At 32.6% G+C, this 15,513-nt stretch overlaps 1 protein-coding gene and 1 long non-coding RNA gene across 7 annotated transcripts in view; both read left to right on the plus strand.

The window, feature by feature from the left end:
* The first annotated feature begins 1,787 nt into the window (after positions 1–1,787).
* Positions 1,788–4,028, plus strand: LOC104111425 (protein ELF4-LIKE 3). 2 transcript variants are annotated; one of them, XM_009621121.3, is made up of 2 exons: positions 1,788–1,924; positions 3,502–4,028. In XM_009621121.3, exon 2 carries the CDS (start codon positions 3,545–3,547, stop codon positions 3,860–3,862), a length of 318 nt encoding a protein of 105 aa, XP_009619416.1. In that variant the 5' UTR covers positions 1,788–1,924; positions 3,502–3,544; the 3' UTR covers positions 3,863–4,028. The 2 variants fall into 2 exon arrangements, with proteins under 2 accessions (XP_009619416.1, XP_009619417.1); XM_009621122.4 differs by having other exon boundaries at positions 3,517–4,028.
* A 3,989-nt stretch (positions 4,029–8,017) lies between these two features.
* The window catches only part of LOC104111428 (uncharacterized), a 49,523-nt gene continuing 42,027 nt past the window's right edge, over positions 8,018–15,513 (plus strand). For all 5 annotated transcript variants that reach the window (XR_011408353.1, XR_011408354.1, XR_011408352.1 and 2 more), the window contains exon 1: positions 8,018–8,147. This is a non-coding gene — a long non-coding RNA (uncharacterized lncRNA). The remainder of the gene's footprint in view (positions 8,148–15,513) is intronic.

Raw genomic sequence — 15,513 nt, forward strand, 5'->3', positions numbered from 1 at the left:
AAAATAAAAAGTGACTATTACCTTAAGTCATAATGTTAACTACACACGTTTATAAGACAAAAAGTTTTGGTGGGATTAATCTACATAATTAAAATAAGGAAAAATTTAAGGATAAATCAAATTTTAGTTAATTTTAAAGTCCTAGATATTAGGAAGTTAATTAAATGATTATTCCTAAATAGTAGAGAATTAATTAAATGAATATTCCTAAATATTAGAAAAATAATTGAATGACTATTTTGTCTAGTGTAAACTTTAATTTTGAAGAGTAAAAAAGACGAACGACATTTAGATAAGGACTTTTATGCTTTTAATATAGTATATAGATAGATAGATAGATAGATTCTTCATTACATGGTTTTTTTTTTTTAAAAGTCGAGTTATATTTGAATATGAATTCAAATAGAAATTGTTTATCCATCGATTTAAACTAGGGTCTAAGTAAATTTTATTGTTCAAATATGTTGAATATGGGATTTATGGAGAATCTTTTATCCTTAATTAGATATTTCACATTCAAATTTTATAAATAAAGATTTGCTTTTATAGGAAGCGTTTCACTCCTTAAAGGACTTTTGCATTGCAAATTAAAATTACTGGGTTGAATAAATTTCAAATATTTCGTGATTTCGAAAAAAAGAATAAGAACTATAAAATATTTTCAAAGTGATATGATATTTATCAATTTCACTTTATTGTTAAAAGCGATAGTGGTTGTTGGAACCTTACAACTAAGGAAAGTTGTCAAATTTACATTAGTCGCGTGGACTCTTAGTTTGATGAAGGATTAGCACTTTCAAATCTTTTTTCAAGTTATATATTTCTTAGGAGATGAGAGGCTTAGAGTAGAAGGAAAATTGAAAAAATATGGTAAAAATCAAACCTTACAAAATAATAATAATAGGTTCGTCAGTAAACAGTTACTTAATTCTCAGAAATTCAGAATTAATTTCGTAAAAGAAATTTTAGAAATAACACTTAAACTTGTTATTTTAATTGTTTTGTTGTTGTTTTTATTAGTTTCTTCTCATGCAATTCAAATTCTTAATTAGTATGAAACTCTTTATTTTCCTTTTTGGATTTGATCATAGGTGAACCCACTGAGCAAATAGCAAATAAGTATGTGAACAAAAAAGTTAATAGGTTAAAAATTCAATATACCAGACAAGTTAAAACAAATTTTAAAGATTTCCAAAAAGAAGAATCTTTCTTGAAAGGAAAAGGTCAAAATACCTTTTTATAATATCTTAATTTTACCTCTATTATATTTTAGGATTAATCATATCTTTAACGTTAATAAATTATTTCGTATTTGCTCTTTAACTCTAATAGGTTCAGCTGAACTATAACTGAATTATAAGGGACGGTAATTATAACAATAGCCAAAAGTATTAAGGGTAAATCTAGATTTTTCTCAAAATTTTTTGACACGTGTAATTCATCCGTAACACATTACTCAGTTAATATTAAAGATAAATATAAGATTTTTTACTAACAAACTACTAAGGGGTGTGGTGAGATGGATGAATTTCTCGAGCCATTTCCTCTTTAATTTTCTTACGGGATGCGGATATGAATTTATTAGGTCAAAATAATAAATACCAAATAATTATACAAAACAAGATAATTTGCTAGATAAAGTGTATGAATAATTAAAAATCGTAACAAAAAATCAAATTAAAATTTATTTTGTATTATAAATAGATAAATTTGGACATTTTCTTTGTGAAAATAAAATAAGAGAACTCTCCATATAAATAGGCGAGTATATTAATAAATTCAGAAAAGGAAGAAATAAACGGGACTGTCAAATCTACATATTCTTTTTCTCTCTGTTTTCTTCCCTTCTCTCTCTCTCCGATCAGTTCTGCCGTTTAAATTTCTGTCCTCTCTCTTTTCAGAATCATGTTCTCAAATCTTCAAGGTACGTAAAAATCCAAACATAATATTAGTACATCATTTTAATTTTGTGTATTTCAATCTTTTTTCCCTTCATTTATCGAGTGTAAAAACTTACATGAAAATTTAATAATTTCTAGTCTACTTTTGGAAGTTAATATGAGTTCCCAAGTTGGTAATTTGTTAAATCTATCATCAGCTAAAAAGAGTCTTGATTTTTACACTTTCAGACATTGGATATTTTTGTTTCTATGCATGTTAATATTGTATGAAATAAACTTGAATGAATTTTCAGACTTTGAAGTATAATTAAGATTAATTTTCTTTTGCTACTTGATATCATCGTACAGCTCCTCAAATTTTTAGTAAGTTTTTTCCTTTTTTTTGGGGGGGGGGGGGGGTTATTCTATGTTCTTGATATTTATGCCTCTGCAACATTGAACAAAAATCCAACTTTGAAAATTCTTGATTTTGGCTTGTTTGTTCTTCAAGATTTTGGTTAGGCAGCCTTTTGATAATGCAAATGGTTTTGACTTTTCAATTTTATCCAAATTTTGTTTCAAGTTTTTTTTTTCCATTAACACATCTATTTTTCTTGAGAAAAAATGGTGTCTTGAAAGGATAGCCATTTGAGAGTTATGGCCAAATTTGTAATGAAATTTTTTTGACTGGTCATATCTGAGATTCTTCTTTTGAAACTCTGAGCTTAGGCCTTTAGCTGAGAGTATAATAGAGTACACACCAAAAAGGTTCCTTTTTATGGAAATGGGATCTGCTTTTTTACATTTTATCATCCCTTAAGTTAATAAATAGACAATAATAACTAAAAATAATAATGATATTAATAATTGCATACTCCATGTTTCATACATGATTCCCTTCTTTACAACCGTGGGGGAAATCATGATGTATCAGGTTCAGATGTTGTCTCTTGTGCACAAATTGTCTTTAAACAATTCAAGTAAAAACTTGTTGAGTATCATGTTTTGTCTGTCCCTTTTCTTGATACTATAGCCAAGTACATATGAGAAGATATGATGATGAGTTCTCAAACTAATAAAAAATAGTTTAACTTATATATATACAGGTAACATAAAGAAATGTTTATTCTATCAGGTCATATAAAACATATCACATATAATTTTTCATAATTTTTACACTATCACGTCATGTAAAACATATCCACACATATAAAATAAGGGCAGACCGATGCACAAAGTATTTTGCGTTCACGCAGAGTCTGGGGAAGAATCGTATCTAAGGGGTGTGACGTAGGTAGCCTAGCCTAACTCATGCATTAGTGGCTAATTCCACGGCTCGAACGTGACTTATAGGTCACACAAAGACAACTTTACCGGTGTTTCAAATCTCCCCTTCAATATCCACATATAACATTTCATAAAAAGTAAAAATTATAGTCTTGAAAATAACGTAGATTACTTGCTACAACTTGTAAAAATAATCTGATAGTGTAAAATCTCTTTATACTGTCGGTGTATATAAGTTAATATAAACTCATAAAAAATCATCAAAGTTGTCTCTCTCTCTTCTTTTTTTCTTTCCTCATATTGTGTTATGTTTTTTTGGTCCTTTTGTTTATAGGATCTACTATTGCAGAACAATCTTTGAACTGAAAGAGGAGAAAATGGAGGGGGATACATTTTCTGGATTAGGCAATGGTACACAAATAGATGGCAAAGTTGTGCAAACATTTCAGAAGAGTTTTGTACAAGTTCAGAATATACTAGATCAGAATAGGCTATTAATCAATGAGATTAATCAGAATCAAGAGTCAAAAATCCCTGATAATTTGAGCAGAAATGTTGGATTAATCAGAGAGCTCAACAATAATATTAGAAGGGTAGTTGACCTCTATGCTGATCTTTCAACTTCTTTCACTAAATCTGTTGATAATTCATCTGAAGGGGATTCAAGTGGACACAAGAGGAGCAGGCCTATTTAGAAGTCGTGGATTTCTCGATTATTATGTAAAAAATTTATGTGTACTTTTTTAACATCAACCTAGTATTCAAGAATCTCCCACAAAAATAATGACCCCCCTCAAATATGTTACATTGTTCATGTGTAACCGCAGATCTAATTGAAGCAAAATTGCATGTATTTTCTAATCTTTTTGGTCAAATTCTTGTTTCTATGCAACTTCTTAATTTCAAGCAGTTAGGATTATGTAACACGGTAAATTGACTATTTTTATGCTGGGAGAAACTAGAGTGCTTAGTAAAAGAAAAAAGAAAAGAAGGATCAATTCTTGGATAGTGCTTCTATCTGACCGTACAAAACAATCTGCTACGAAACTACCGATAAGGGACACAAACATGTTCTATCCTCCACCTCCATCGGTCATTAATTAGTAATCTCAATTCACTTTTGCTATTCACTAATATACCTCACTACAACTAGCAGCCCCTTTACTAGGTTGGGAAAATGCTAGATTGAAGCTATTCATAAAAATGGAAACATTTAGTATAAAAAAAGCCACTTGAAATCCCACCCGTATCAGTCTAATGTTACTCTCCTCCTTTATTCGGGTTTAAATTTGTGTTATTGTCTATATTGATAATTGACACTTTATTAACCTTCTCTATGAATGCACACAATTATGTTGATTCTTGTTAAAGGAATGCTGCAAACTTCCCCCTTTTTTTTTAATTAACTTTTTCAGCTTGTCAAGAGCCTAATGATGGAGTATTTGATAAGGGTCATCTTGGATTTTCTCTATCATTCTCCTTTAAATGAATTTCTTCCATTACCTTTTGTAGATCTACTTTTGTTCCTTTTCTTACTCTCTACTGCTTAAAGCCAATTTTCTTTGTCATATTCCATGAGTGGTGAGAAGTGAGAACTGAAGAAGTGGCAGACAATGTTTCAATGTTCTTAGGATTTAAGTTATATATAAAAATAAGGTAAAATATTTTACAGTAGTTTAATATTGGATAACAGGCTGATTACTATTTTTATCAGGTTATTAATTATTATTTATTTATCATAAAAATTTACAGATACTTACTTTATAGATGACCAAATTATGTAAATATTTTTTGAAGGTAACACTATTACACTATTTACTGCATAGAACGTACCGGTAATATTGAACGTTACCGGTAATTTACTGCGTAGAAGTTAGAACTTACACTATTTTTAAGGGAAGAAATTTGCATTTTCCTTTTTGGAATATTATAGTTAGGAATTTATTTAATATTTTAATATATTCGAAGTTCGAGCCGTAAAATTAGTCACAAATATTTAGATTAGGATAAACAGAATATATATTTCTGTTTGATCGCAAAATACTTTTTACACCAAATTATCATTTCTTTTTAAACATTAGGGTGAGAAAGCAACTTTGGATAAATCTTCTCATTAGTTGCCAATCACAGAGAACCACAAAATCAGAATCTTTATTAGAATGATGATGAATGTATTGACCCAAACGTTAGTAAAAAAAAATCCTCATTTCTTTATGATTTCTTGTTTGTCCCATCTCAAAGTGATAATCTCTTTGGATGACATTGAAAGGGAACAAATAAGTAAACAATTCAGATGATGGCATAAATGAAGAAATAAATAAAGTAGCACTGAGTTAGTTCGATCAAATCATGTAGAATTTGAGAGAACCAATATAAACAAGAAGACAAAGGGCCCCAAAATGAGAGTAAACTTATACATGCTTATCCCCTTCCTATTTAGGTTTCTTTTGTTTGCTTTTCGCTTGGTCTCCTTTTGCAATAAATGCACTTTTTTTTTTGTTTGAATAACGATAAAGTTATCTTTATAACATATATGTCATAAATTTTGAATCGTGAAAATAATCACTAATATTTATATTAAGATAAGTTGTCTTTATCGCACTTTTTAAAATACAATCTTTTTTTAACCCTACTTAAATGTGGGTGCTTTGTGCCATATCCTTTTCGTCCTTTCATGACTAGCTTCCCTTTGATCTCTCAAATTATATATATATATATATATATATATATATCAATTAGCATGTAAATAATAATTAAAATAGCAGTATGTATCATATAAAAAGGCACATGAGTGATTCATGTGGTTGCCCCCTAGTTGTGTTATGAATTTAACCTATCAGGCGCACCCCACTATTAAAAAAGAAACCATTTGATGTTGGTCCACAAATCCAAGCCAAGACAACACTAAACTTATAAATTATAAAAATAAAACATTACATGTGAAGAGGGAATCTACTTTTTCTTCTCCTTTTGTTGTTTCCGGTACATTAGGCCGAATCATGATTTTAAATTTGTTTATTCTAAATTTCTTAAATTATTCATAACCCATCTTAATTATAAATGCATAATTAAATATTTATATATAATTTTTTTAAATATAAATATTATGTTTAACCAAAAGTAATTGAATTTGTTGAACCCACACCTAACTAGCTTCGCCTCTACCAGCATATAGGTTACCTCCCCACCCTAAACCCCAAAAGGGTTTTTAGTCCTTTTTACTCTTTAATATTTCCCGTACCCCTATGATTCAAAAGAAGAAATACAAAAATGGATCTCTCCTTGTATAGATTAGCAGCCTGCATTACATCACTCTTTTTTTTCTTTTATGTATTCGGTATTTAAAACTCATTAACCCGACTAATTAAAATTCATACCGCGCATGATTATTTAAAAGAGAAGTATGCTCTATCAAAGGTTTTTTCATTTATACACCGAACTGAGACTTTAATTAGTTAAGGATAAAGTAATCTCATTTATTTGGATGCACTCCTTGGTGCATAGTATTGGAATAAAAATTTTATTCGCATTTGATGTTTATATTAAACTAATAAATGTAAGATATGTATTTTTTATATAATACATATATCATTTAACGATGACTAATAAGTTATATGCGTTCTCATTTTATTTTTACTGCCAAGATTAAATTATTTGAAATGATATAAACACGGGATAGATAATTTATCCTAGCATATCATATCACTTTTTTACTCACCTAGTTGGATACAGTTGCATTTGTCTCGTTATTAACCTATGCCACACTAATGCATGCACATGCTTCTAGAGACTAATTATGACCTAATTAAAGTAATTAATCACTACGACACAATATTATACTCCCTTCGTCTCAAATTATATTTCTAAAAATAGTTATCTCAAATTATTATTTTAGAGGTTTAAGACTAAATTAATTTTTTTCCCTATTCTATCCTTAATATTAATTGTTCTTGGAGACTACAAATATTTTAATTATGAATAAATATTAAACGAAGAGAGATATAAAACATAAATAAGAGTAAAAGTCAAAAACCTCTCTTATTTAATATTTTTTTAAGGGACGTGTAAAAGTAAAATACAACAGATAATTTGAGATGGAGGGAGTATATGAATAAGTTATTGTTCACAAATTAAAGAAGTATAATATATGTCTATTTTTTGGGGGGGAGAGGGGTCAATAAATGTCTTTTCATTTTACTAGAATAATAGAAATTTTCATGAGTATCTTAGTATATTTTCATTTTACTAGTGTACTTATATTGATTCTCCCTCTGTTTTGTAATTGTCTTTTGTAATTTTTAACCAAATATCATTAGAGAAAAGCTTTTTCCCAGTTTTTGAAAAATTAAAAAGCACCTTTGGAGTGACAAACCTTTTTCTTTTTTACATTGTTTGGTTAATTGTTTATAATTTTGCAAAATTGAAAATTACAAATTTTGGGAAACTTTTCACTTGTTTTTTAAACAAAACAAACAACAAATGAGTCCCGAACGAGACAATCAAGTTAAATCAAAATAGCTTCAAATATGAGCTAATAAAAAGTACTCCATTCATTTTCTGTTTATATGATATTATATTTTATTTTTTAGAAAAAAGAATAATATATTTTTATATTTATAAATAATTAACTTTACGCCTTTTATTTTACGCATAATAAAAATCTTCTTTAGTCACACAAATACTATTATATATTTAAGGCTATACGTTTCAATTTTTTTTTAAACACATAAATATTATATCATGTTTAAAATTATTACTATATTCTTTTTAAAATCCAAATTAGCCGAATAAAGTCATCAAGCCAAAAAAATAAAAACAAAATAAGAAATGAAAAATAAAACAGAGTTAAGGGCGACTCGGGAATATATTGAAAGGTAAACGGTTACAGCGTCTTCGCCAAAAACAACAGACCGTTTTCAGCCCCAAAAATTGAAGGAGCTCTATTCAGTTTGGCGCATCTCTACTCTGTCATATTTACGGGTAACCCCATATTTCTCTTCTCCTTCTAATACTATACTCTTATTCTTCATATTCTTCTACTGTTTACTGTGCTTCTTATTCTAGAATTTACGGTACTTGGAAGCTAAATTCGGAACAATCTTTTGGGTTATTACTCTTTGGAGATCAACCAATCCTATTTTTCTAGTTCATATCTTGTAAATTAAATGGTGATATTGGTTCTATAATTGTTGTTGTGGTCAGAAGTTTAATGATGCTGGATCGAGTAGGAATAGGCGGATCCATGATTTGGAGTTTATGATTTCCTTCAGTGACCTCAAATTAATATTTAAAAATAATTGAGCTCACAATTAAATATTTAAATATATTTAGTGAATTTTTTAATACATATATAGGATCGGCAAATGCTGCTGGGTTCACGTGAACTAGGTAGATCCGCTTCTGGGTGCATGGGTGGTAATAGAAGTCATTTAATTTGTATGGCTTCAGTTCCCCGATTGCTTTCCTGTTTTAAAAGCAAAGTTTGTTAAGTTACTTCTTTGTCAGTTCGATCCATAATTGTAGCTTTTGAATAGTATAATATCAAAACTAATAAAAAGCCAGGGGAAATAGTTCAAGTAGTAAAGTGGACATTTTGGGACAATCCAAAACTATCTTGTATGGATAAGGAATAGTATTAGTTCTATATTTGTAACTAAGGAAGGTGGTCAAGTTTTTTTAATGACGAAGCGAGAAGGAAAGTAGGTCATTCTTTATTGTGGGCATAGTGAGCACTTCATTTGAATATGACTGAACTATTGTTTGAACTACTAGAAGAATAACGGTACATAAATTATCAAATCTGGTTTGAGCTTGAATTGATTCTTTAAGTCACAAATTGTATGTCAAGCACTAATTGATGGGCTGACGAAAGACAGATATGAAAGGTCATCAACTCTATCATATGAGCTACAGGAGAAATAGTTCCAAATAGATTTACTCCTTCTGCCTGTAGTGAAAGACAACCAGACTTTCTGAAAAACCTGCTTATTGTAGAATAAAGGGCAGCCCGGTGCACTATGCTCCCGCTCTGCGCGGGGTCCGTGGAAGGGCCGGACCACAAGAGTCTATTGTACGCAACCTTACCCTGCATTTCTGCAAGAGATTGTTTCCATAGCTCGAACCCGTGACCTCCTGGTCACATGGAAGCAACTTTACAAGTTATTGGTGGGAAATGGAAAGATCAAGCAGCCAGTGCAACCTAGATGATAGGTGTATAGAAGTCCATAGCATAATTTTGATAAGAAACTAGAGAACACAAGGTCCAAAGCATAGATTGTTTGCCGATAGTAAAGCAGAGAAAGGTACTAATAGCTCTGAGGCTATTATTATGCAAATACAGAAATTGTTTACTGATAGTCTTTAAGTTTCTTGCTGGATAGGAAGTTCATTGCATTTAAACCATGATAGTCACACTTCTCATTTCTTTTGGGGAGTTTCAGACTTCTCGCTTCTGATGTACCCTAGCTCAATCACAAGCTCCTTTGTGTCCCACTTATCCTTTCTCCTTCTTGAATTCTGAAGGTCTGACATCCATATAAACTGAATGTCCTTGAGGGTCATACTTTCGTCCAGCTTTTGCCTGCAGCATACAACATCCACCTGCACCAAGTATTATAAAAGATTCAGCGGCAAAGCACAACCTTTTCTACATTTCGTTTTGTATGTATAAAACAATCTGTTTCACTGTTCCATACATGTTTATTTTGTCCTTTTAATTCGAGTCATTAAAATGTTTTGCTCCCCCTCTCATTCATAGGTTCTATGTCTATGTGAAGGAAACATTAGTATATAATCCAAATAGAGGGTAGTTCCTAGTTCTTGATGTATCAATGGTAGTTAAGAAATGATTATTATCTAACTAACTAGTTCAAATAAATGCAAAATTTTGACAATGCATTAAGGCATAGATATTTGTCATTAATTTTCTAGTTACCGAGGAAACTGAAGAGACAGCTGGTTGGAGTGAGTGCTCAGATGTCTGGTTTTCAGATCTTAAATCGTATTTTAGCTCACTCAATTGTTTCCCAACCAAATAAAGGCTGACTTTTTTGTGTATTCTCTGTAAGCTAAGAAGGAAGAAAGATTCATTTAACAGATAGAGACTCTTGAAAAGAAAGCTTAGATCATAAGTTTTTAAGTAATTATGGGGGGTCAGAGGCAGAAGTCTGGCTAAATATATAGTTCACGAGTTGTTTTTGCTTGTGCACTTTGTACAGTGAATTGTGTGATTCCCCTTTAAGAATTTCGAATGGGTTTGCGCTTCTTTCAAAAGTTTCTTTCCCCTTTTGGTTGTTCTCTACGTGAATAAAGGCAATACTTTCTCGATTTTAAAAAAAAGGCAATACGTTGAAATTAGGTTAGCACTCTGTATACAAAATCATTACCTCAGTATGATCATTTATATTTAGCTTCTGTGCGAGGTACTTCTGGATTGCAGATACGGTGATCCTACTGTCCCTGCATGTGATGCAAAATCAGTCATTTCATTTTACATGGTGATGAAAATGAGATTTAAAAATATAGGGGTTAGATCAATATTGAAGACAATTTAAATGCTAGTATTAGATGCTATCGCGTGAAATGCAATTAATAGCTTGGCCCGTCTTGCATGCATGTATCTAATTAAGATTTCAATCTGCTCTATACTTCAGTCTATGCTAAAAGAATAGATGCATAGGTATGCATGTGAAAATCTTACTTGAGATGGATATAGGACTTATTAATGGGCGGCAACCTACGTCCACTCCTGCCAAGAGTAAAAGAACAAAGTTGTGTCAGATCAGTGAAACAAGAATCTTGAGAGCGATGTGACTGGTCGGGTACGTACTTATCTCCCTGTGGTACAAGAGAAAACCAGAAAGAGCAGACTTCCTTTTGTTTTTCATCCAAAACTTGCTTTTTAGGTGTTGAAGACTCTCTGTCTTTGGCATGCTCGTCCTTATGAATGTCATCTGGCCCAATGTCTGACTTTTTCTCCTGAGTCTTACTAGTCTCACCTGGTGTAAGCTGGCATGCTCTTCTGTTCTTGTTCCTCTTTTTCTTCTTTTGCCCTCTGATCTCCTCCGTCTTGGACTTACCTACTTCAGCATTGGTTTGAGATACACCGCAAGCAACCTGAGGCATCTTCAAAGAAACAGACTTTTATATTGAGGTTATGTGAAATACATCTAACCAACAGTACGAACGTAAGGCCAAATTCCTTTCCAAAATATATATGCCAAACACAGTGAACTTTTGATTGGAGAAAAGGAAAAGAGCCGATAAGGCGATAACTACCTTAACTGCAGATGCAGTTGTAGAGAAAGCTGAGCTTTCTTGTGAGGACGTGCGATCTAAGGTATTTTCTTTCTCTGCATGTGCAGGGTTGTGATGAAACTTCTCCTCAGAAATTTCATGATCCTCAAGCTGATTATTAGTTCCAGATCCTTGCCTCACATCATTAGCTTCTGATCCCAGTTGTCCTTCTCCATTAAAGAGGAACTGAATTGTGTGTGCTATGGACCGTATTTTCTCATCATCTCTGTTGAAAATATGCAGTCCATTGGCAAAAAGAAGAGATAAGGTTAGTAAAAGAAAAGTAGGGGTGAAGTTTCCACCCTGGTGTGCCTTCCTTCCATCAATAGAGCATTAACTTATTGGAGTCCAGACATTCTGATCCGGCGTACATGCTGCAACGCTTTTAAAAGCGAAAAGGGCTAAAAACCCACAAGAGTCACTGGACTTGAAGCGAAAAGCGAGAAGTGAAGCACTCTTCTTTGAAGTGATAACCACTATTTACGTAAAATTTTAAAGTACCAACATACACTATGATAAATAATTACGTTGCATTAAAATAACTAGTTTCAGCATTCAGTATACAATTGGATGTGACATTAGTCCAACTCCTCAAAGTTGAGATTAAAAACACCGACTGCTTCCCATTTGGATCACTTTGCGCGTCATTGTTTTAAACACACACTCTACACTCTACTGAAGCACATGGCTTTACTCATGAAGCGATAACAACAACAACAACAACATGCCCATTGAATTCTCTTCTCACAAGTGGGGTCTTGGGAGGGTAAGATGTACGCAGCCTTACCCCTATCCTGGAAGGGAGAAGAGATTGTTTCCGATAGACCCTCAGCTAAAGAAATGATGAAAAGAAGTAATGGCAACAAGTAGTAACAACAACATTATAAAAGAAAACCGAAGCAAAGGTAGCAACTAAAGGGTAGGTAATAATAGCAATCTAACTGTAGAAAGATATCAAACTAGAACTAATGCTACCGAATGAAGGAAAACAAAAGGGAACGCTTGCCTACCTACTAACCTTCTACCCTAATCCTCGACTTTCATACCCTTCTATCAAGGGTCATGTCCTCAGTAAGCTTCAATTGCGTCATGTCTCGCCTAATCACCTCTCCCCAAGACTTCTTAGGCCTACCTCTAACCCTCTTCATACCCACCAAGGCTAACTCCTCACACCTCCTAATTGGGGCTTCTGTGCTTCTCCTCTTAACATGCCCGAAGCAATCTCAACCTCGCCTCCTGCATCTTATTTTCCACAGGGGCCACTCCCACTTTATCCCGAATAACTTCATGAAGCGATAACACTCGCTTTTTATTGCTTCATCGCTTTAAGCAATGAAGCGATAGCTTTTAATAACACTGATGCCCGTATGTGGTTAGGTATGTAGACTCAAAAAGATTGAGAGTTCTATCTGACATGATAGGTTCTTATCGACATAAATGATCTATCCAATTGCCAAACTTCTGGTGATGTGTCAGAAAGAAACTTCAGGTCCTTAAGTTCTGTGCAGCTACTTAATTATAGGTTTGTGTACCATTACTGAAGGATCTGAAGGAGAGGTCCCCATATACAGAATAATATCTCATTTATCCCAAAGTTTTATCGAAAATGGATATAATAGTCCAATGAAATATTCTTGTGCGTAGAGGCAGTTTCTGCTTTAAGAAGCAATAAATCTAACTGTGCAAGCTTTAAAGCTGCGATAATATTAGAGAAGCATTTTGTCCCAGTACTCCGTCATATCCTAATGAACACAGCCAATTTGAAGTGAAATTTGGAAGGGCTTTAAAAAAGGATCTTTGAACCGTCGTAGGCCTATGAAGTTCTCAGTTAATTGGCAAGTGATCATACTCATAAAAAAATGGCTGTTAAAGAACTTTGCGCCTATGAAATGAACTTCTGATTGGCTGCTGACTGTTCCTATTCTATCTGACGCGTGTCAAAAGACATAGGTCACATCAACTATCACATTATTTTTTATTTCTTTCTGCAGCTTCTGAACATATATTTACTTGAGAAAACATTGAGCTTTAAATGAAAGAGAAATGAGGCCAGCTATTACTTGAGATGCTCTTCAGGTGAAGAACCTAGGTCTTCCTTGCATTGTGGGCAGCACTTAGTTTCTTGAACTGCTTGATAGATGCACCTTTTGCAAACTGCAAGCAAGAAGGAATTGTTGTAAGCCTGAGATAAATAAGTTAACAATTTCATGTTCTTTCTTGATTTCTAGATGAACAAGAATCAATCATGGGGCTAATATTGACGAGAATCATAAAATTAAGTAAGCAAGTTAACTATTTTCTTTCATAAAGTAAACCAGCTAATTACCAGTCTCACTAAAACAAACTTATCAACAACAAAAGAAAGATAATGTCCATCTCAACAAATGAAAATACAAACATTGATAGCTGAAGAGATGCACTTCTTATTTGATAACTAGATATTTTCTTATTACTTTATGAAGAGGGAAGCATTCTGGAAAAGGATCAACGTACACCCTCCAAGTCTTAATGTCCAAATCATGAGAATAATACTGCCACTTTTTTTAGTTTAAAGAGCTTTTGGTCTGGAAATCTTATACTTCTGTTATCATAAAGTGAAGAGAATTAGGGCTCGTTTGGTATGAGGGATAAGGAATAATTAATCCCGGGACTAAATTTAAGAAGAGTTTATCCCATATTTGGTTGGTAGAAAAGTGCGGTATAATTAGTCCCGGGATTGTAGTATTTTTTTATCCCCATGGAAAGGTGGAATAACTAATCCCGGGATAATTAGTCCTGGGATAACTTCTTTCCAACCAAACGATCCCTTATATCTCAAGTTTGATAGCCTATAACATATTTTTGACACTCGTCTACCTTGAAGTGCACTTTGCTAGTTGGTTTGTGGTGCTAAACATGCCCATGGACATGTTAAGTATCTGAAGTTGTCTGGTTAAAAAGAAGAAACTGAGCTTTTCGTATTGATAATTCTATTATTAATTGTGTAATAGGATTGGTGGAATAGCTGCAGCTATTTCTTGCTCTTTTTGTGTACCATCTCGGTACCATTTTATATAAAACCTTTACCTTAAAAAAATATTTTTATTAATTGTGCTACTGTATTATTATGGTAATAATATCAAAAGTGAGAAGAGTATAGACTTGGTCACACAACATACGTAAATGTCTGTTTACGTGTGCATGCATATGAATGCAAAAAACACAGAGAAGCAACTCATTGAAGCTTACATGTGTGAAGGCAAAGGTTTACAGTGGTGGCTTCTTCAAACAGTTTACTGCATAGCATACAACATAAAGCTTCATAAATCTCATTGAGCTTGCAATCCATTGATGCATCTGCTTTGACTGATTTCCCAGAGTCTTTCACTTCAGATCTTTGGTCACCCTTGGCCGTATCCATTAGAGAACTTTTGTGTCCTCTGTTTGCCTGCACTATGAGGGTTATTTCCAACTTCTGAAATTATTTGTGACATAGATTACATATAGACTAGATTAGACAAGTTAGTCTTGATAACACGAAGAGCTGCAAGAGGAACCATTGATACATAGAACTATTGAACACAAAAGACACAAACATCCGAAAATTCTGTGGCCTTCATTATGTGTTATGATGCATTGACTCTATGGATTAATGCGATGAACATATAAATTATCAGGTGACAAGGATACTTATTTTCTCAGATATCAGAACAATGATTATCTCAATATGGAAAAATGTGTGGTTCCTTCCTTGCCTTTGACTCATACTTGTGTACCTAAATATGAGAAGTGGAGTATGACCGAGCAATTGTTAGGAACACTATTTTGAATTTTTGTGAGAGGATTAAAAGATAACTGTAGTTGAAACAATTCTAGATGGAATATAGGAAGGATTTATTTTTGAAAAAGATTATATGATTAAATTGTTTCGGCATCAGCTGTACCATCTCATAACCCCCTTTAAAATCATTGTTTAAGTCTCAATTGAGAAAGAAGAAAAAAGTCATCATTTGAATAACCTGGTGTCTAGTAGCTCTCATATGGCCCACTGAATAGGTTTAAATTGTCTACT

The sequence above is a fragment of the Nicotiana tomentosiformis genome, chromosome 6 (genome assembly GCF_000390325.3).
Source record: "Nicotiana tomentosiformis chromosome 6, ASM39032v3, whole genome shotgun sequence".
Classification (NCBI taxonomy): domain Eukaryota; kingdom Viridiplantae; phylum Streptophyta; class Magnoliopsida; order Solanales; family Solanaceae; genus Nicotiana; species Nicotiana tomentosiformis.